Below are 20,220 nucleotides of genomic sequence, written 5' to 3'. Positions count from 1 at the left end.
CAGCTCGTTGCGATGTTAAAAGTTGACCAGACTTCAAAGTGCTGCATCATTTCCTGCCAACCTCCCAACCTGCCCGCTGTTCCTGTGGGCAGAGCCCATCCCCTGCCCCCAGTGCTTCTTCCCCCCACTGCGCTCCTATAGCCAAGAAGGGAGGAGGGAGACTGGTGTGGGTTTGGGGGAGCTGAGAAGGTCTGAAGACTCCAGAGCTGGGCTGCTCTCTGCTTTCTGCTCTTTGGCTTTTTCTTCTTCTTCTTCCTATTGAATTTGACATGGCTCAGTGCTGGATGGGAAGAAACTTTCTCTGCACAACCTGGTGGGCTTCGGTGGGCTGTTCTCACCTCCCCAAGAATCCCAAATTTCTGGTGGCTTTGTCAGCTGGTCCATTGCTGGTTGGACGGATGGACGGACAGACGGACGGATGGATGGATGGATGGATGGATGGATGGATGGATGGATGGATGGATGGGTGGATGGGTGGGTGGGTGGATGGGTGGGTGGGTGGGTGGGTGGGTGGATGGATGGGTGGATGGATGGATGGATGGATGGATGGATGGGTGGATGGGTGGATGGATGGATGGGTGGATGGATGGATGGATGGGTGGATGGATGGATGGACGGACGGATAGATGGAAAGATGGGATGCATGGACGAACAGATGGTTGGATGGACAGATGGATGGATGGATGGATGGATGGATGGATGGATGGATGGATGGATGGATGGATGGATGGTGGATGAATGGAGATCACACAGGAATGGTGGGTCTGATGGTAGATCCAGGCATTGCCAAGGATGAACGGTCTCCTTTTCATTCAGAGACTTGGAGAGTTAGTTTATAGGCTCAGGATGAGAGGAACCCATCACATAGCCTAGGAAGGGAAAGTCTCCAAGCCATACAGCTGCAAACTGTGGGCTGGAAGAGGTCAGTGTAGAAAAGACAGATGCTGCTGGATCCTCAGCCACCTATGCAGTGTTCACAGCGGCTTTTCCAAGGCGATGCATTCACCTGCACTGCCCCAGCACAGCCAAACACCAGCCCAGAATCCCTGTACAGATGTGGGATGTGATGTGATGGTGGATGTTCAACCTAATCCAGCAGGAAGAAGAGGTGGGAAAAGCACAAAAGCCAAAGGGTTTATGCAAAGCCACACACCAGTTGGTGAGAACAGATCCTCCAGGCCCTCGCTGTGCCCAAGATCCTCCTGTTCCTGTGTTGGATGAGCACTCAGAGGTGTGAGATCCCGATGGAAATACAGCTATGTGTCACTGTCAATTTTGCTCCTGCAAGGTACCCAGCTCTTTGCAGATATTTAAACCCCCCACATCCTGAAATCATCAGTGCTACGTCTTTTGTAACATTTGGAGATGGTTCTTCTAACATCTGGAGATGGTCATGCAGGTGCCCATGGTCCTGATGAGACCTTTCAGGTAGGAGTCCCCATCCCTGGGGGTATTTTAGAGATGCGTGGATGCAGTCCTGAGGGACTTGGTGTAGTGATGGGACTCAATAGGACAGGTTCATGGTTGGGCTTTGTGATCCTGACGCTCTTCTTCAACCCAAATGCTTCATTCTATGGCTCATAAACATGGAGACCTCTCCCTTGACTTCATGCAGGACCCTGAGGACAGTGTTCCCCATTTGCCTGCAGGTGTGCAGAGGGATAACAGTCATTCGCACTGTTCAGCTCCGTGTTCCCCAAGAATCTGAGTTCAGCCAGCCCTCCCCCCTGGCTTTGGGATGAAGGTTGGTCTCCCCTCTAAGCATCTCGCTTCAAGGCTGCAGGATGTCACACATTAAAAATGCTTTTCCATGCACTGCGGGGTAATTGCTGAGGCAAACACGCCTCTCTTTGAGTGTTCAACCGGATAGTTTCAACACAGGAAATTACACCTCCAGCCCTGGGGATGTTTGGGTGCTCCATTGGGTTGCACTGGAGCATGACCCCCCCATCGGGCCCCCAAGCAATGCCCCAGCTGATGGAGAAAGCAATGTCCCATCTGGGATTGAACCATCGCAGGGGTGAGGGGATGGCAGGTTGGACTCGATGATCACAGAGGTCTTTTCCAACCTCAATGATTCTGTGAGTGGGCACAGTGGTGATGGGTTGGCAGTTGGACTCGAGGATTGTTGTGGTCTTTTCCAACCTTAATTGATTCTACAGGGGAAGGTGTGATGGCCCCACAGACCCCAGACTGTCTGGTCACAGGGGTGATGGCAGACTTGGCTCCACAGCATGGTGCCGAGTGGCTCCGAGGTGATGTATCAGCCATCTACATAGATATCTAACTTACTAACACAATAAAACTGCTGGTCAGAAGCCTTCCTGCCTATTTTTCTCATGGAAAATGTCAGTGCTGGGTGCACCTTGTATGGAAATGTGGGGTTACTTCCACAGAGAACCCAGGAAATAAATGCATGTGTTCCCTCTGACCACTTCCAGACTCAGAACAGGACGAGACACGCACTGCATTGAGAAAGTCCCAATGTGCTGGGCTGGACTGGAGACCATTGGGCTTCTCCAGACCCATCCCCATTGGGATGGGACACGGAGGAGGAGAGGGGCTGGGTGCTCCTGGTGTGCTTCGTTCCGGTGCCAGGCTCCTACCATGCTGGGAGCTCCGCAGCAATGAGTTCCTCCTTCCTTCCTTCCCCTGGGAGGTGGTCGGAGGGGGCCCTGTGTGATTCATGTGTTTATTTTCCCGGGTGCCATATGAAAGGCAACCCCGTGTGTTTCCATACGAGGCGGCTAGGTGCTTCCAACACTGACATTCTCCATGAGAAAAATAGGCAGGAAGGCTTCTGAGCAGCAGTTTTATTGTGTTAATAAGTTTGGCGTCTATAAGCAACATATGTAAATGACTGATATACTGTCTTGATGCCATTTAACATTATGTTGCGGAGGTGAGAGGGAGCCAAGTCTGCAGCATTTCGACTAATATGCACGGAGCTGCCAATTTTTTTTTTTTTTTTTTTTTTTAAATTTCATTTTAATTTATTTTCTTCTCTTTTTTTTGGTAATTTAAAGAAGTCAGTGAGCTGATAACGACTCGGACCCTTCCGTCTCCGTGGCTGCTTGCTGGAAGATGGATAAACGTTGCGTTTGCTTCTCCCTCCTGGCAGCACTGGGATGGCAAAGCCTGGGATTTGAGGTTGGATGCTGGGAAAGGAATGGTTCGTGGGTTCACACACGTGTGGTTGGGACGCTCTGTAGGATGGGGTTATGTCTGCGGGCACTGGGGCTGCATCCCCATGCACAGAAACCAACCATTCGCCCCCAAATCCTTTTTGGGGATGATCCATGGGGGCCGAACATTACCCCGACCCAAAAACATTCATGTGGCTCCATCCCCAACACTGCAAAAGGGGAAAAGAGGATGGCGAGGAAGGCACGGAGCTGTGCCATGGGCTGCCAAGTACAGCCCTGCTTGGAGGTGCCAATGTCTCCATGCTTCCCCATCCCTGGCAGGGAGAAAAAAAAGACAAGGGGGGAAAAAAAAACAACACACACACACACACACACAGAGTTAGTTTCTTCTTCTCACAAGTAATTTTCAGTTAATTTATGTTGAATCAATGGTTCCTTGCAGTCATATGGATGGCAGGCTCCCAGCCATTATTAGTGTAAACAGATTTGTGAGCAATATATTTAGCTGTTCCATATTGCTTTTAGGAAATGTGCGCATTTCAATGGTGTATACTCGCAGAGGGCCATACCCTGCCACCACTCTGCAGGTGGGGATGGTGCTGTAGTGAGGTGCCCAGCACCTTCTCTTCCTCAGGAGGAAGGCTCGAGCCAAACTCTGGGCTGCGGTTGTCCTTTGAGGCATGTTGGGACATCCATTCCTGCACGTCCCATTGATATTTCACATGTAAAATTGGGTTATTGGGTGGGGACAGTCAGATGAGCAGAGCCCTATAGGTTGTGCAGGATGGATCTGGCTCACAGTGATGATCCACAAGGTTTCCATAGGATGGGTGTCCCACAGCATGAGGGACCATCATCATTTTGTGCCCCCTGTTCCCCATGCAGCTTCTTTTATATACTGTGGGATGAGCTGGGTTCCAATGGGGTTGAGATTGGCTGCCTAAGGGAACCCAACTGGGTCATAGAATCCTCCAGGTCGGAGAAGAGCTCTAAGATCATCATGCCCATCCATGAACCCATCACCACCATGCCCACTAATGGATGGTGCAATGCAGGACAGCACCAGGACCTGTGTGGCACCGGTACTCAATGGTGCCATGGGGATGGGAGGACGAGGGGGGGGGAGAATCTGGACCTCATCCCAGGGCTGAGCAGCTGACGGAGAAGTTGTTTTGATGCACAATTCCAGACAAGTGACAATCTCGGGAAGGTTCAGGGCCAAGATGTAAAAGGTGTTAAAAAAGAAATCCCCAGATTTCGAGCGAGTGGCGCCGGATGGGCACAAAGCGGCGCCTGCGGGGAGCCCTCCAAATGTTGCAGGATGGATCCTCCCTGCTGCAGGCAGGGCCGGGCCCTTCCCACCTCCCTGTAGGTTGCTCAGAGCGCACAAACCATCTCAAGGGCAGCTCTCCGTGCCCAACACAACCACTTGTACGTGTGTACAAAGCTGCACCCCTCCATCCCGATGCTGGGGCGGGACGCAGCCCCGGGGCTTTGCTATTTTCGTGTTCCTTGCTGGATTGCACAGAGCCAGCCCGAAATAGCAGGCGTGAGCACGTTGGCACGGGAGCGCATTGGCAGCCGGCATCGGCGCGGCAGCGGTGAAAGGATTTGGGCAACGTCTCACCATGGCTACCCGGGCCAGGGAGAAGTATGCCGGCTCGGGGGGAGGGTGCCGGCTCCTTTCAGAGCGGAGAAAGCCGCGACATCAGGGCTCTGTTGTTGGATGTCACAATCTCCCCTCCCCAGAGCGTGAAAAATCAATTAGGAAGAATTAGTGACACGTCGGAGCTGGGAGCGGGTGTTGTGCAGGGGAGAATTACAGGCACCGCCGCTGGGCTGCGCCCGGAGCATCACCTGCTGTGCCCCTACAGCCCCACATCGATCCCCCAGGTGCCCCATAGGGCTCCCAGCCTCAGTTTCCCCATCTGAGCAATGGGTTGAGCCATTGGGTTCAATGGCAGCGGTCAGCTCGCTTGGCCTCGCCGCTATTCTCTTCGCTCCTCTTTCTGTGTGCGTGTGTATATACATAAATAAGGAGGAGGGGGGAAAAAAAAAATCCCAAACTCTGATTAAAATCCCTTTTTTTATTCACCTGCCCATCTTTCCTCTGTCTCCATCTCCCATTCTATCCAAACTCATAATTAATCGCTCAAGGCAAAAGTAATGAATGTTAATTGGCCATCTGTACAAAGACTAATTAAAATCTACCATGCTGGGGATTAAAACATACCTATAGCAACTGCCTGAATTGAGAATGAGACAGAGGAGAGATTGAGAAAACAGCTGAAAGGGTTGTGCAAAACGCAATCTTGCTTAGGTGTGAGATGAGTTGCAACGCGGAGATCTGAGATGCTTTATTATTAAGGAAAAAAACCCAACAACCAGGGGGTGGGGAAGAAACTTCAGCTCGGAGCTGATCCGGGGATGTTTTAATGGGAATAAAGGGCCGGCGGAGATTTCAAAGTGACCCCAACCCCAACATTTAGGGTTGGGTTTGGATGTGAACAATAGCTGCCCCTCTTCCCCCCCCCCCCCCCCCATCCACAGCAGCTCACATGCCAGGAGGAAATGTTGCTGGTGTTTTTGGCTTTGTAGGGCTTCTGGGTTTGAAGAAATATTGCTGGGCATTGGAAAAGCACAGGGATGCTCCAGCCTAACTCGGGACATGGGACGCCCATCCCTCGCTCCCTGATTCTTAAGACCATCCAACCCGTGGTGGGGATTGCCGTGCAGCCCCACTTCCTCTCCCCATCACCGTGGCCATGTGCCCATCCCAAAGCGGTGTCCGTAGGGTGACAGCTCTGCCCCTTCTTTGTCCCTAAATCCTGCCCTTTTCAGGCTGCACAGCTCTCTGGATGCGGTCAGAGGGTCTGGGATCCAACAGAACGGCACCAACGACCCCCACACATCTCCAACCCATAGCCCCACCAGCTCCCAGCCACGACAACCTCAAGGACAGAGCCATCCCAACACACCCTATGGTTCCAAACCCCCCATTCTACCCCTGAATACACCCATTTCCTTACAGGAACACCTGACCCCATGCCCTCTGAGGAGCATCAGAACACCCCCTCCCGGGGGCTGACTTTTTGGGGACACGGGGACGGGAGGGGGGAGCAGCCAGGTGTCCCCCCACGCCGCCACGAGCCCCGCTCCCCTGTGTGCTGTGGGAAGGCCCCGGTCTCGGCTCCGCTCTTGTTTTCTCAGATTCTGCTGTGTTTACTCCCAACACGAGTGACCGCCGTGGCCCTATTATGGGAACGGCTGACAGCTCGGCTGACAAGTGCGCTCGCGGCAGGAATGTGAATGCGGCTCCGCGCTCCCGGCCCCGCCGTCAGCTTCGTTGGGAAAGGGTTGGAACATCGAGGCTCCGAAGAGGTGGATGGAGGAGGATGGAGGTGCCGAGATGAAGCAGCAGCTCTGCACATGGGGAGGGGATGGGGTGTTGGGGAACGGTTGGTGTCACTGCGTCTGTAGGTGGGGAGAGAGGATTGGGGGGTGCACGCGGCTTGCATTAAGCACAGGATGGCAACCCATGGGAAAAAGTGGTTTGGGGGTGATGCATGCAAAATAAAGGGAAAATGTATTCTTCTCAGCAGCTCTTCCTCATCTGCTGTCAGAATTTTGGTGAATCTGGGGCATGGGGAGCACTGGGGCTGATGTTGAAGCTGTGGGTCCAGTTCAGGTCCCAGCTCAGGTGCCAACCCAACAGGTCCAGGCGCTCCGACCGTGCTGGATAAAGATGGTTTAATTAATCACAGATCATTTCTGCAATGTCCCCCCATTAACCTCTATCGCAGACTAAATAATAACTCATTAAAGGCACTTGAAACTCGCTGGAACAGGACAGTTTACCAGCAAACCTACTGCTCTTTGGCTCTAAACTGGGTTAATCTGTCATCTCTCCTTGCTTAACGGATGGGTCCCTTGTTACACATTAAGGAGCTGCTCTGGAGGGGCACAGCTGGTCCCTAGCACAAAGCCAAAACCAAAGGCAGGGGACAGCACGGAGGGGAGGTGGGTAGAAGTGGTGCAGAGCCCAATCTGCCTTCCTGCAGCTCGCATTATTATCCTGTTGTCGGCAGAGGATGTTTGCTCTGATGTAGCTGCCGGCTGCAAATCCTCTGTGTCAATATCCCACAATGGTTTGAAAAGGATCAGAGACTCACAGCACTCTCAGATGCTGTTGGTGCCAAGGAGGGGTACGGCTCTTTGCTGGGTCTGAGGAGCAAGAAGGTTTGTGTTGGTTCTGCTGTGCACGAGCGAGTGGGCAGCCTTGGGGAGACAGTGCCACCAACGTGGTTTGCACCTGGCACGAAGGGCTTGCTGTGATTCCATGACTCCATGAGAAAGGTGCCAGCTCAGCAGGAAGGTGTTTGTCATTCCAGCTCTCCCAGGCTGGCTAGATGTCCTCCCAGTCCCTGACACAGAGCCTGCACTGTGCCCGACTCACTGCAGTGGGAGGTTGGGGTCCTGCTGGCTCTGTGTATCCCCACACTGACCCCACACTATGAACGTGGGTTGAGTGGGAAACGTGGGCACTCCTGGGGGCCTTTTTCCCCCTGCAATGCCTTGCTGTAGGAACAGTTCGTTTACCTTTGGCCCTGTGGCCAGAGGCAGCTGCTTGTTTGCAAGCCAGGCACTCTACGTCCTGCAGAAAGCCCCATGCTCAGCACTTCTGCCCACCAGAAATCACCATCTCCTCCTCCTCCTCCTCTCTGCTGCGAAACCTTTAATGAGGGGAAGAGCGACGTGGCTGCAGCCTCACGACCCGCTGAGCCGGGGGCAGCCCAGGTCAGGGGCTGAGATTTGGGAGGTGGCAGAGCACGCTCCGTTTTTAATTTGGGAGGCTTTGGGAGGATTTAGCAGGCTTGCCCTCGCTGCCATCCCCAGCACCCGGTCACACGCACGGAAATAAAAGGTCGGTGGTGACTTTGGGTCCTTTCATAACCCAATTCTCTGTATTTCACCCCCATTCACAGGCACAAAGGCAGCAGTGTGTGCCGGGGTGGGAGGGGGCTGGGGATGCGGGCAGGTCACTGGGGCTGTCACCTCTGAATATCACAGAGGCACCCAGATGGGTCCTCGTGTCACTGCTCCTTCTGGGGTCTCGCTGGTGCAAAATTTGTGTAAAATCATGGAATCATTCATGTTGGAAAAGACCTCCAAGATCTCCAAGTCCAAGCCCAACCCACCCCACCATGCCCATAACCAAGTCCCTCAGTGCCACATCTCCATGGTTCTGGGACACTTCCAGGAGCACTGAGCTCACCACTCCCTAGGCAGCTGTGCCAGTGCCTGACCACCCTTTTGGAGAAGAAGTGTTTCTTAATATCCAACCTGACCCTTCCCTGGTGCAGCTTGAGGCCATCACCTTTCATCCTATTGCTGTTACCTGGGAGCAGGGGCTCAACCCCCCTCACTCCAACCTCCATTCAGGGAGTTGTTGAGAGTGATGAGGTCTCCTCCGAGCCCCCTCAACTCCAGACCGAACCACCTCAGTTCCCTCAGCTGCTCCTCATCATGGAATCACAGCATGGGTTGAGTTGGAAGGGATCTCAGTGCCCATCAAGCTCCAATCCCTGCTGTGTGCAGTGACACCTCCCATTGATCACACTGCTGGCTCATGTTGCCCTGGCCGTTGACCAACACCCTCAGATCCTTCTCCTTCACACAGCTTTGCAGCCACTCTGCCCCAAAACTGTTGCATTACATGGGGTTGGTGTGACCAAAGAGCAGGACCTGGCACTTGGCCTTGTTGAACTTCATCCTATTGGCCTCAGCCCATCCATCAGCCCTGTCCAGATCCCTCTGCAGGGCCTTCCCACCTTCAAGCAGATCAACTTTTCCTTCCAACTTGGTGATCTGCAACCATACTGTGGGGGCACTCAATGCCCTCATCCAGGCCATCAGTATAGAAACGAAACGGGGCCAGACCCCAGGTCCCATTGAGGCCATCTCAGGGGCGTTCACATCTCCATGGTTCTGGAATATCTCCAGGGATGGTGACCTTTCCCCACTCCCCTGGCAGCTGTGCCAATGCCTGGCCGTCCTTTGGGAGCAGGAATGTTTCCTAACACCCAACCTGTGCAGCCGATGCTTGGCTGTCCCTATTTCCCGGTCTCGGTACGCCCTCAGGTGGTCACAGAAAATGCTGGAAAAGAGAGAAAAGTATTTCCCATCGCTTTGCTCGTGGGGCTCTCAGAATTCCAGCTTAAGTAGGGCTGGAAGGGATCTCACAGCCCACCCCACGTGCAGGGATACCTCCCATGGACCAGATCCCCAAAGCCCATCCGTGGCCCTGAGCACCTTCAGGGATGGGGCACAGCTCTGACAGCCCCCTCCTCCCCCCTTCCCCTCTGAGTGAAGAATTTCTTCTGAATACCCAACATAACCCAACCCTTCCCCAATATAAAGCTGTTACCCCTTACTCCATGCAAGCTGTGCTTTCCTGGTTGAAGATCAGCTACACCAGGTCCAGCATTCTGCCATTCTGCCCTTGCTGCTCACAGCTGCCCCTGAGAACTGGAGGGGAGCTCAAGGTAAGCTAAGATTTGTTTGTTGGTTGTGGATGCTCCATCCCTGGAAGCATTCAAGGCCAGGCTGGATGTGGCTCTGGGCAGCCTGGGCTGCTGGTTGGCGACCCTGCACATAGCAGGGGGTTGGAACTCGATGCTGATTGTGGTCCTTTTCAATCCAGGCCATTCTGTTTCTATGATTTGGGACAATCAGTGGGACACGTGGGCACTAAGGCTCTTGCATCTTGCTATGGGCAGGTAAAGCCCTAAATAACAGCAAAGAGTGTTTGGGCTCAGAACGGGCGCCCTCATAGCATTCATTTTAAGGGGCAAAATCAATGTGGCACACAGCAGGCAGGGACTGAGAGCATAAAGGGACTCCAGGTAAACCCACAGTGCAGCTGGAAGCCTTAAATGGGGAGTGGGAACAAAGGTGGGCTCACCCCATCCTCCTGCTTTCAGCCCACAGGCACTGTATCCATGCCCAGCATCCATACCTCAGGTGGGCACTGGCACAGGGGTGCTCAGGGAGCCCAGCAGACCTGGTTTAAACACTTGAATTTAGGCCAGCATCCCAAACCCAGGCAGAAAAACCGAAAACTTCTCATGGGTGAGAAGGCTTTGGTTGGAGAAATGCCTGATTTTAAGTGGCAGCCTGTGGTGCAGGTGCTCCAAGGACACAGACTCACGTGGTGCCCTGCTGGATGGTGATGCTCCCTGCTCCCACCCTCTTGGAAAAGTACCCATTTAGAACATGGAAGAGAAGACCAGACAGGAAACTTTTAATGACTGCAGATGAAGTTAAACAGACAAAAACTGGGATAGAGGACCGTGAGAGAGGGCAGCAGGAAGGTAGCTGTCATTGGGTTGGACACTTGGAGGGCACATGGGGTGCCAGCCTTACTATTAGCACTGCGGTGCTCCTACTTCTAGCACAGCTTTCTGGATGGGGGCACATCTATGAGGGCTTCTGCCTCCTGGAATTTGATGGGAAAAACAAGGATAAAACGCCACAAATACCTGAAAGAACAGCCCAGGAGGGGCTCAGGCCTCAACTCCAGGCTTGGACTGAAATAGGAGCACTGCACAAACCCAGGGCAGAGCTGTAACCCATGCAGGCTGTGCTGGGGGGTGGGTCTGTGCGGCAGAGCCAAATCTGCACAGGCAGCTCCCTCTGCTGCTCAGCTCCTGCCTCTGAATGAGCAGAACAGGGAGCGTGCATCCACACTCACTGGGATGTGAAGGACTGCCATGCAGCAGTGCATTAGCATGGTGCTTTCTGTCTAGTTCCATTGGAGAAGCCACCTCTGCTCCCCCATCCCTTTGCTACTGCTGTGTGCACAGGAGAGCTCAGCGGGGTCCAGGCAGGACAAGACCTTGGATAAGTGGTCCTCAGAGCATGGCTTTCTTTGTAGCCTGGCTGAGCTTGGCAGTGAATCCCTCCACCCACCCCATAAGGGCATAGGGAGCATCCAAAAGGCAGCCAGAGATGTTCTCTTGAAGGCTGTGCAGCACCCAAACAGCCACCAAACTGCAGGGAGCAGCGGGCAGAAAACAGAGCATGGAGATGAGAGCAGCTCAAATGCTGTAAAAGTCCACGTGTGCACCCGAGGTGAAGGTATTCTCCTCCAGAAGCCTCAGCAGCTTCTGGGCTGACACAGAACAGTCTATCAGCTTCCCACTCTCATGCAGGCTCTGGAATTGCTGACGCACCTCAGCATCTCCAGTCTTCGTGCGAGCCAAGAGCTGCATGTCTGTGTCCAGGGGACCTGGGGGAAGAGCAGGAAAAGAAAGGATGTGAGCTGAAAGCAAGATCTGGTGCTCGGTCCTCCAGGTGCAGGAGGAAAATCTCTCTTCCATTAAGACTCATAGGAATAAGGTGAGGTGATTGTCCCTCTCCACTCTGCCATGTGAGGCCTCATCTGCAGCACTGCATCCAGGTCTGGGCCCCCAGTACAAGAAAGACAGGGAGCTGTTGGAGAGGGTCCAGAAGAGAGCCACAGAGATGAGCAGAGAGCTGGAGCACCTCCCCACAAAGACAGGCTGAGGGAGCTGGGCTTGTTCAGCCTGGAGAAGAAAAGGCTGCAGGGTGACCTCAGTGCAGCCTTCAGTACCTAAAGGGAGCCTACAGACAGGAGGGGAGTCAGCTCTGTGAAAGGGTAGATAACAGCAGGACAAGGGGAAATGGTTTGAAGTTGAGGGAGGGAAGATTGAGGTTGGATGTCAGGGAGAAGTTCTTTACTATGAGAATGGTAAGGTGCTGTAACAGCTGTCTGCAGAGGCTGTGGATGCATCTAGGAGGGATTCAAGGCCAGGTTGGATGGGCAGCCTGCTCTAGTATTCAATATGGGAATTGGTTGCCATGCATGCAGCAGGGGGGTTGAAGCTGATGATCCGTTAGGTCCCTTCCAAGCCAAGCCATTCTGTGAATGCATCCCCTTCCTCACCTGGAGCATAGTTGAGCACACGGACATCAGGCTCCTCCACTGCCAGCACACGGAACATCATATCCCGGGCAGCCTTCCCACTGCAGTACAGCGCCCAGCTGCGGAAGGGCTGCAGGGCGCAGAGAGATGAGATGTTCACCACCGTCCTGCTGCAGCCTGGCCGTGTCCCAAAGGCCTGCAGGGCGCTGCTGGTGAGGCAGAGCGCCGAGGTGATGTTGAAGGCGAAGTAGGCGTTGATCTCATTGGGATCGGTGAGGTTGAGGAAGGATTTGGAGATGTCGCCCAAAGAGCCTGGGGAAGGAGTGCAGATGAGGTTGGAGGAATTCAGTGTGGGTTTGGGACACCTGCATCCCCAAACAATGCCACGATGCTAACAAACATAGAATCATCAAGGTTGGAAAAGGCTCCTAAGATCCCCAACTCCAATCCACACCCACTGATCACATTCCCAGTTGTCATATCTCCACGGATCTGGAACACCTCCAGGGTTGATGACCCCCATCACTCCCTGGGCAGCTGTGCCAGTGCCTGATTGCTCTTTTGGAGACCAAAACCTAACCTGATCTGACCCCCACCCAAAACCTGACCCTCCTCTGGCACAACTTGAGGCCATCACCTCTCATCCCTACCCATTTCTTTAGAAACTCCCTTTAAGCACTGGAAGGCCACAGCAAGGTCACTGGAAGCCATCTCTTCTCTGGGCTTTTGCCCCCCCAGCCAGCATTGCTGCTCAGACAAAGCAAACAGCTCCTGACCTTCAGCCCCAAGTGCAACGTCCTCAGGGATCACCACGCTCTCCTGCTTTTCCCTTTTCTTCTGAACCAAGCCAGTGGAAGACCTGAGGTCTGATTCCTGTAGCAGCATTACCTACTGGGTTGTCTGGTCTTATTTATAGCAATAATAGGCAAATAAAAGGCACAGCAGCCAGCAGACACGAAAGCTTGCCCGTAAAGCAAGGCTACAAGCATTTCCAAAGGATTGTACTCGGCAGTATGGGGCTGCAGGACCCACGGACACCAACTTCCCCCTCCCACCGCCCGGCCCCACAGCCCCGCTGTTACCGGCGTTGTTGATGAGCAGCAGGCGGCCGGGCGGCCCGCCAGGCAGCAGCTCCCGCACGGCTCCCATCGCCCTCCGCAACCCCTCCTCGGATCCCAGATCGGCGGCCACGCATTCCACCCGCAAACCAGGGCAGGAGTCCCGCAGCTCGGCCGCCAGTTGGGCCAGCGCTTCATCCGAGCGGGCCAACAGCAACAGCAGCGAATCCGGGCCGAGCCTCGGCGCCAACAACCGTGCCAGGCTGCGGCCGAAGCCCCTCGAGGCGCCCGTTAACACACACGAGGCCGCGGCCCAACGCCGCCGCTCCGCTCCCGGTTCCGCTTCCATCCCGGAGCGCGGATCGAGGGCCGTGGGAACGCGCTGCTTACGTCATCGGGTCCATTCATCCCTCCCCCGCGCGATGAATGGCCGCTCCGAGAGCGCCGCCTCCCATTGGCTGACAGCGCGCTGTGACGTAAGGTGAGGGGCGTGGCCAGAGTGGAGAGCCCGTCGCGCGTATTAAGCGCGTTGTCCTGCGCCTGTAGCTTGGAATGACGGGGGCTCCCCAGGCTTCCCTCCTCTATCGCCGTTTTAAGCACCTAACACCAAGACCAAGACTGCTTGTTTATTTGCAAGGCTGATTATTATGATTATTTTGTGCAGGAGAGTCTTGGATATAGAGTGGAAAGCTGCCGAGATGCTGTAGGGCTGCTCAGCATGGAGCAGGGGAGGCTCAGGGAATCCCATCGTGGCCATGAATTCCTGTAGGGAGGTGCAAAGGCACGGAGCCGGCGCTGCTCAGCGGTACCCAGAGGCACTGGGCACAGCCAGGAGCTCCCCGTGCCCATCAGCAGCTCTGCTTGCTTGCATGGGTATCAGAGCTCTGGCACTGGGACCAGAGAGATGTGGGGTCTCCTCCTTGGGGACCTCCCAAGGCTTCCAGGACCTGGGCCTGGGCACAGCTCTGTGTCCCTGCTGGGGCAGTGCTGGGCAAGAGGGACCCTGAGGGGCTCCAGCCTCAACCAGGTTGGGGTGCTGTGATAAAGTAGTAGAAGTCAAAAATGTTGGATCCCAGAGATCTGACCCTGGTTTCCCAGCTCTTACATCCTAAGCACAGGTAGGCCTGTGATGCTTGAGGAGGTAACGAAGCAGAGTTTCACTCTATGGAGCAGCTGCAGGTGCTGCTGAAACCCTTATGAGTTCTAATAAAGCATTAAAATTCCACAGCATGGCAAAAGCCCAAGACTGATATTTGTTTTGCTAGAGCAAACCTTAACACATTCAGTAAAATTAAGATGATCAGCAAAAAAAATTAAGAGAAAATGTGTAGCTTCTTCAGAAGCAGCTTGTGGATGGCAGAACTTACCTCAGTGGCTGCCAGTTCCCCCATCCCATTCTGGCAGTCCCCATCTCCTCCTCTCACCATGCACCCCATTCTGCACGGGTCTGCTTGGTGCACTGTATAGCCATCATAGAATCTTTAAGGTTGGAAAAGACCTCTAAGATCATCAAGTCCAACTACCAAGCCATCACTGGTTACGTCCCCAAGTGCCATCTTGCTGGAGTTTTCTCCCAGCTGATCGCTCCTCCCATCTGCTCCGTTAGCAAAGGGTGCAGAAGTGGGAGGGAAGGGTGTGGGAAGTTGGCAGGAGCTGCCTGTATTCATCTGCACTAAAAATAAGGACTCAGAAGAGAGGAAGGAAACTGGTGACCAAACCCGAGCTGGAACAGGAGGGCAGAGCTGCAGAGAAATTATAGATGCATGATGTCTGATCCTTTCCTTTGTGCTCCAGACTGTGCCAAGGACAGTTTACAGCTGCAAGGCTTCCCGTAGCTCGGGGTGCAGTTGGGAGAAGCAACGCTAGGTGTCAGCGGCATTTAAAACTGGGAACGGCGCTGGGCAGGGTGATAGAAGGGGGGTAAATGTGGCAGTGACTCTTTTTGGTAGCTGCTGACCCGTTGTCACAACGGTCCACATCGTCTGTGGTGTGAAATGACACCTATTGGGTCGATGGGGAGAAGCCACCTGAACTGCTTTGCTGTTGCAGCACGGATCCTGTTGGCATCGGGATACGGCATATGTGTGTCTGCAGTGCTCTGTGTGGCTTTGGAAGGGTGTGACACAGTTTGGGGAAAGCAGGAGGGGCCCCGGGAGGGAATCCCACCCTGAGAGCCACAGGGGCGGTGGGCATTGAGGGCACTGCCAGGGCTTGTTGCCTTAGAAAGGAAGCACGAAATTCCTCCAGCAAAGGGCTTTGAACAATAGCTCTCAGGAAGAGCCCTGGGTATTTCTGCTCGCCGTTACCACCCAAGAAGGGCAGGGCTTGAAGTCACACAAGGTGGCCCTGGGTGGCTGGCAGGGAGGGCTGCGGTTTCGCTCCTGAGCTCTGCTTCTTGTCCTGGTAGCCTTAAGGCCACCTCAAGAGTGGGATCTCGTGGTGTTTGGGCTGTGAGCTGAGAATATAGCGAGTGGGTCCAGATTGCTCCCCACAGCTGGACTGGCTCAGAGTAATGATAGAAGGGCAGTGTTCAGGGTGGAAATGTGTCCTCGTTGCTGGCTGGGAGGTACAGTCTGCCTGCTGCCCCCAAGTGATGCTCTCTTGTGTTGTGGGTGAGCCACGTGGTGCTAACCACATCCTGACTGACATGGGGTAGGAATGTCCCATGCCTTGCTTATGCCTGGGGGTGAATGTGTTCGTCCTTCTGCTTGAAAACAGAGACAGAGAGAGGGGAACCAGCCCTCTCCTTCACCTCGCTGCGTCCTGCCAGCATTTGCTCCCCATGTGCAGCCAAACCCAGAGCCTCAGGTGGGCTCTGCCCTTGTGCTCTCCTGTCCAGATGAAGCCATCCCATAGAATCATAGAACTGATAAAAGACCTCTAGGATCATTGAGTCCAATTGTCAACTGGCCCCTACCGTGTCCATTCAAAGAATCATTAAGGTGGGAAAAGGCCTCTAGGATCGAATCCAACCCCAACCCAACCCCGCCATGCCCACTAAACCATGTCCCCAAGTGCCATACCTACATGGTTCTTGACCAAGAACTGTGTTGCACTGGTTGTTTAAGGCAAGTCTTAGGGAATCCCAATGCAGCTTGCCAAAAGGTTTTCATCCAACCACTGCCACCAGAGATCTCTGTCTTGGAATCAGAAACTCGGGTTGAAAAGTTCTCCCCAACCTTTGAAGGCCAGAGCTCAGTTCAGACTTTACATCTGAAGTCCATCTGAACGTTGTTTCAGTCCCTCTTTTCTATTAATCTCCTGTATTCGAAAATAAAGGTGTAATAAAATGCATGAGAAAGCAGAAGCCGTGATTAGAAGCATCAAAACAACTCCCATGAAGGGGTCTGGGGAATGGCATGGTAATATCAGAGCATCTTATTTCAGTCTTGACAAGTCTTGATGTGAAGCAGAACAGGATTTTAAGACACTGGTGACTGGAAGGCTGGAGTTTCCTTTATAAGTGTGCTCTATAGGATGCCAATGAAAGAGCTACAAACTGCAGGGCAGGAGCAGAGAGGGTCTGGATGAGGGCGCCTGCCTGAGGGAGAGCAGTCTGGGTGGGAACATTGCCCCCAAAACCCCATTTTTGGAGGTTTGCTCCCCAAAACCTGTCCAGCTGCTATTGTTTCTGTGGGTGGCATCCGAGTGTGTGGGATGGTGATGGTCGGTGCCAACCCAACTGCAGTGGGGTTCTGTAGGGGCTGAATGAAATGCAGGCACCTCTCAGGGCTGTGGAGCTTTGCTCAGTGCTAAAGGTCGGTGTGGATGGAGGAAATGAGGCTGCTGCACACCCAGGGTAAACAGGACGGGCTGAGCTGGAGCTGAGTCATGGGTTCACCCATGGGACAGCATGGGATGGATGCATTCGTTCCTGCTGCTGGGGAATAAACCCTATGGGGACAGAGGAGCTGGGAGAAGGATGGGGGTGGGGAGAGCAGGGAGCTCGCAGGGTGTGGATGATCACACACAGTGCAGGGGAAGGATGTGCCCACCGGGTTTATCTGAGCATCCAACAGCAAGGATGTGAGTCCATCTGGCTGTCCTTGTGTCCCATTTGTAACCATGCTTTGCTCGTGGGTTGGGCCAGAAGACCATGGGAAGGAAGACACGAGCAGCAGGAGTGGGGACAACAGCAAGGGCACAGAGATGCCAGGAGCTGTTGGAAACTGTGCAACAAAGGAATGGCACGAAAGGAAAAAAAACAGAGACCACCAAAGGAAGCACATTGAGAATGAGAATGTTAGAGCTGAAAATAAAGTAATCCTGACAGTGGTATCCATCTAGTGGAATGGTGGAATTACAGCTGAGCTCAGAGCTGGAAAAATGCTGATGGGAGGTGAGGAATTGAAACAGTTTTCAAGTTTCATAAGGGCAATGCCTGCCCCATAAAGAAGTGGTGTCGCTACTGATATGGAACTTTGTCAGCTGGAAATTGAAGGAATGTAGAGCAGTTCCCATCAGCCAACGTGGTTTTTAGGGAAATAGGATCTGTAGAGGTCTTTTCTAATCTGAATGATTCTGTGATTCTATGATATTTATTTTAATTCAGTTTAAAGCAAATGTCTTTTTAGACATTGTCACAGTGCCTCATGCTGTCTTCCCACGTTCCTCTGTGGATGTTCATGCTCAGTTTTATTACGGGATGTGCCTTGCTGGCTGAGCTACACCATGCTCCATGCACTGGCATCCTTTTCTTGCCAAAGCTGAAAGTAGCATCCCTCTCTTTCTGCTGGTAGAGGGAGGTAAGAGTAAAGTCAGCATCACTATTTGGTGATTAATTCATTTCTAGGTTCCCATTTCTGTGCTCAGCCCCCCTATAGTACAGTCTGGTGGACAAAACAGTGTCTTCATAGGGGACTCATAAAATTGTAGAATCGTTAAGGTTGGAAAAGACCTCCAAGGTCCAACATCAGCCCATCACCATGTCATGCAGTGCCGTATCTCTCCATTTCTTGAAGTCCAGACCCTTGCTGAGAGAATTATTTGTGATGCCACCATTACCCAGCTAAGCATCAGGGTCAAATGTGGCTTTGATATCACTCCCCATACTGTAACTCAAACCCTACAGCACCATTGCCAGCCTCCCACGCTCCGTCCTCTGGCTCTTAATCCCATTTCTGAAGCTCACTGAAGACAATGCAACATTTACCATTGATTTCGGGAACACTGGCTCAGATCCCTATTGAGATGAAAACAGTAATCTTCTTAGCTGTAATCTAACAGCGGTAGATGGGGGTTTTACACTGGAGCCGGACATGTATCACAGCGAGCAGCTCGTGATACGCCTCCTGCAGCCACAGGTAGCTCATCTCAGTGGTCTGCAGCCCAAAGACATTGAATGCCAACCCATCTCCTCTCTCTGTTTTGCCCTGGGGGGCTGCAGTTGGGAGCTGCATTGCTGGAGGCACAAGCCTTCTGCCAGCAAGAGGGAGAGCGCAAAATGCACAGCGCTCCGCTCCCGGCGGATGGCAAACCAGCCCTGGGGGAATGCTACGCCAGTCTGCTGGGCTCAGAAACTGCCCTGCTATTTTTATCTCCTTCCATGATATCACTGACACGTCTCTTTGCTTCTGGTCCTCCAAAGGCTTCCATCGGATCTCCATGGTGACTGCCATCGGAGAGCAGATTTCCTGGCGGGTGTTAACACATCCAAAGTGACATCCATCTGGTCCCGCACGGCACCGGGTTTGGCAGCCGTAGGCATGACATGCAAGAGCTGGTGAACTTCAGAGGAGATAACAAAGTTTTTGTCAGGCTTTCCTTGCCCCTCCTGTACCGTCATGGCCACGCACAGTATGCTGGGAGGTCACCGCCTCATTTAATCAAGTGATGGTGCAGAGATTCTGACCCCATCAGAGAGCCACAGTGAGGGATGCTGGAGGTGTGCTCTTACAACCAGTTTTATTTCCATCTCAGAGCATGAGCTGACGAAAGCAAGAGCAGTAAAAGCTTGGCAGCATGTTCTCTTTTCTGCTCTTCATCCAGTTCATCTCGCACACCATGGCATCTCCCAATGCCTAGTGCAGTGATAAGGCAGCTGGGAATGGAGCCCTTCCAGCACAGTTGTCACAGCACAGGATAATAATAATAATAATAATGATAACCAGTTGTTTCACGAGGTGAGATTAGCACTGGGGGCCAAGGCAAGCTCTCGAGGGGACCTTGGCAGCCAAGGCTGTTTGTGGAGGCTGGCAGTGCTGTCCTTGAGTGCAGACGCCTCTGGGGTTGTGTCACTTCTGCCAGTGGCAGAGGAAGGGCTGCAATGAAACACGTGATATCAGTGCAGTGGGGCTGTGTGCTCTCAAGGGGTCATGGCATGCCGTCACTGCTATGGGGTTGTGATCCCTCCTGGGGGATGGAATGTGTGACCCCCACTGCTGTGGGGTCATTGTCTTGGGCCTGTGTCCCCTCAAGGGGGAATGTCTCTACTATAGGGTTGTGACCCCTCTTAGAGGGATATCATGACCAAGGGACTGTGACCTTTCATGGAGACAACACGGGGTCACCAACATGGCTCTGTTTCCCCTCAAGGGGGAACAGCTCTCATGGCAGGATGCTATGGCCAAGGGGTTGTGACCTCTCATGGCAGATGGCGTGGGGTTGCTGAGATGGGGCCGTGTCCCTTCATGGGGACACGTTGTGAGGTCAATGCCATGGGGACACGTTATGATGACGCCTCTATGGAGCTGTGTCTCCTCATGGGGACAAACTATGAAGGTCACTGCCATGGAAACACATTCTGAGATCATTGCCACGGGGCTGTGTCCCCTCACAGGGACGCATTGTGAGGTCACTGCTTTGGGGCTGTGCCCCTTGATGGGGACATGGTAGGAGGTCACTGCCATGGGGACACATTATGATGAACGTCTATGGGGCTGTGTCCCTTCATGGGGACACACTGTGAGGTCACTGCTTTGGGGCTGTGCCCCTTCTTGGGGACATGTTATGGGGTCATTGCCATGTGTCTGTGCCCCCTCATTGGGACACATTGTGAGGTCTAGGTCATGGAGCTGTGTCCCTTCATGGGGACACGTTATAAGGTCTCTGCAATGGGGACACATTGTGA

At 53.5% G+C, this 20,220-nt stretch overlaps 1 protein-coding gene across 1 annotated transcript; it reads right to left on the bottom strand.

The window, feature by feature from the left end:
- Positions 1-10,427: 10,427 nt before the first annotated feature.
- On the bottom strand, positions 10,428-13,560 carry SPR (sepiapterin reductase). The gene is made up of 3 exons (XM_052681859.1): positions 13,176-13,560; positions 12,115-12,405; positions 10,428-11,436 (listed from the first exon to the last, which is right to left on the bottom strand). Exons 1-3 carry the CDS (start codon positions 13,498-13,500, stop codon positions 11,246-11,248), a joined length of 807 nt encoding a protein of 268 aa, XP_052537819.1. The 5' UTR covers positions 13,501-13,560; the 3' UTR covers positions 10,428-11,245.
- Between the last annotated feature and the right edge of the window lie 6,660 nt (positions 13,561-20,220).

This window comes from Tympanuchus pallidicinctus, unplaced genomic scaffold, assembly GCF_026119805.1.
Source record: "Tympanuchus pallidicinctus isolate F22 unplaced genomic scaffold, pur_lepc_1.0 scaffold2, whole genome shotgun sequence".
Classification (NCBI taxonomy): domain Eukaryota; kingdom Metazoa; phylum Chordata; class Aves; order Galliformes; family Phasianidae; genus Tympanuchus; species Tympanuchus pallidicinctus.
The sequence above is the reverse complement of the archived record's forward strand: the minus strand, read 5'-3'. Positions and strand labels throughout refer to the sequence as shown.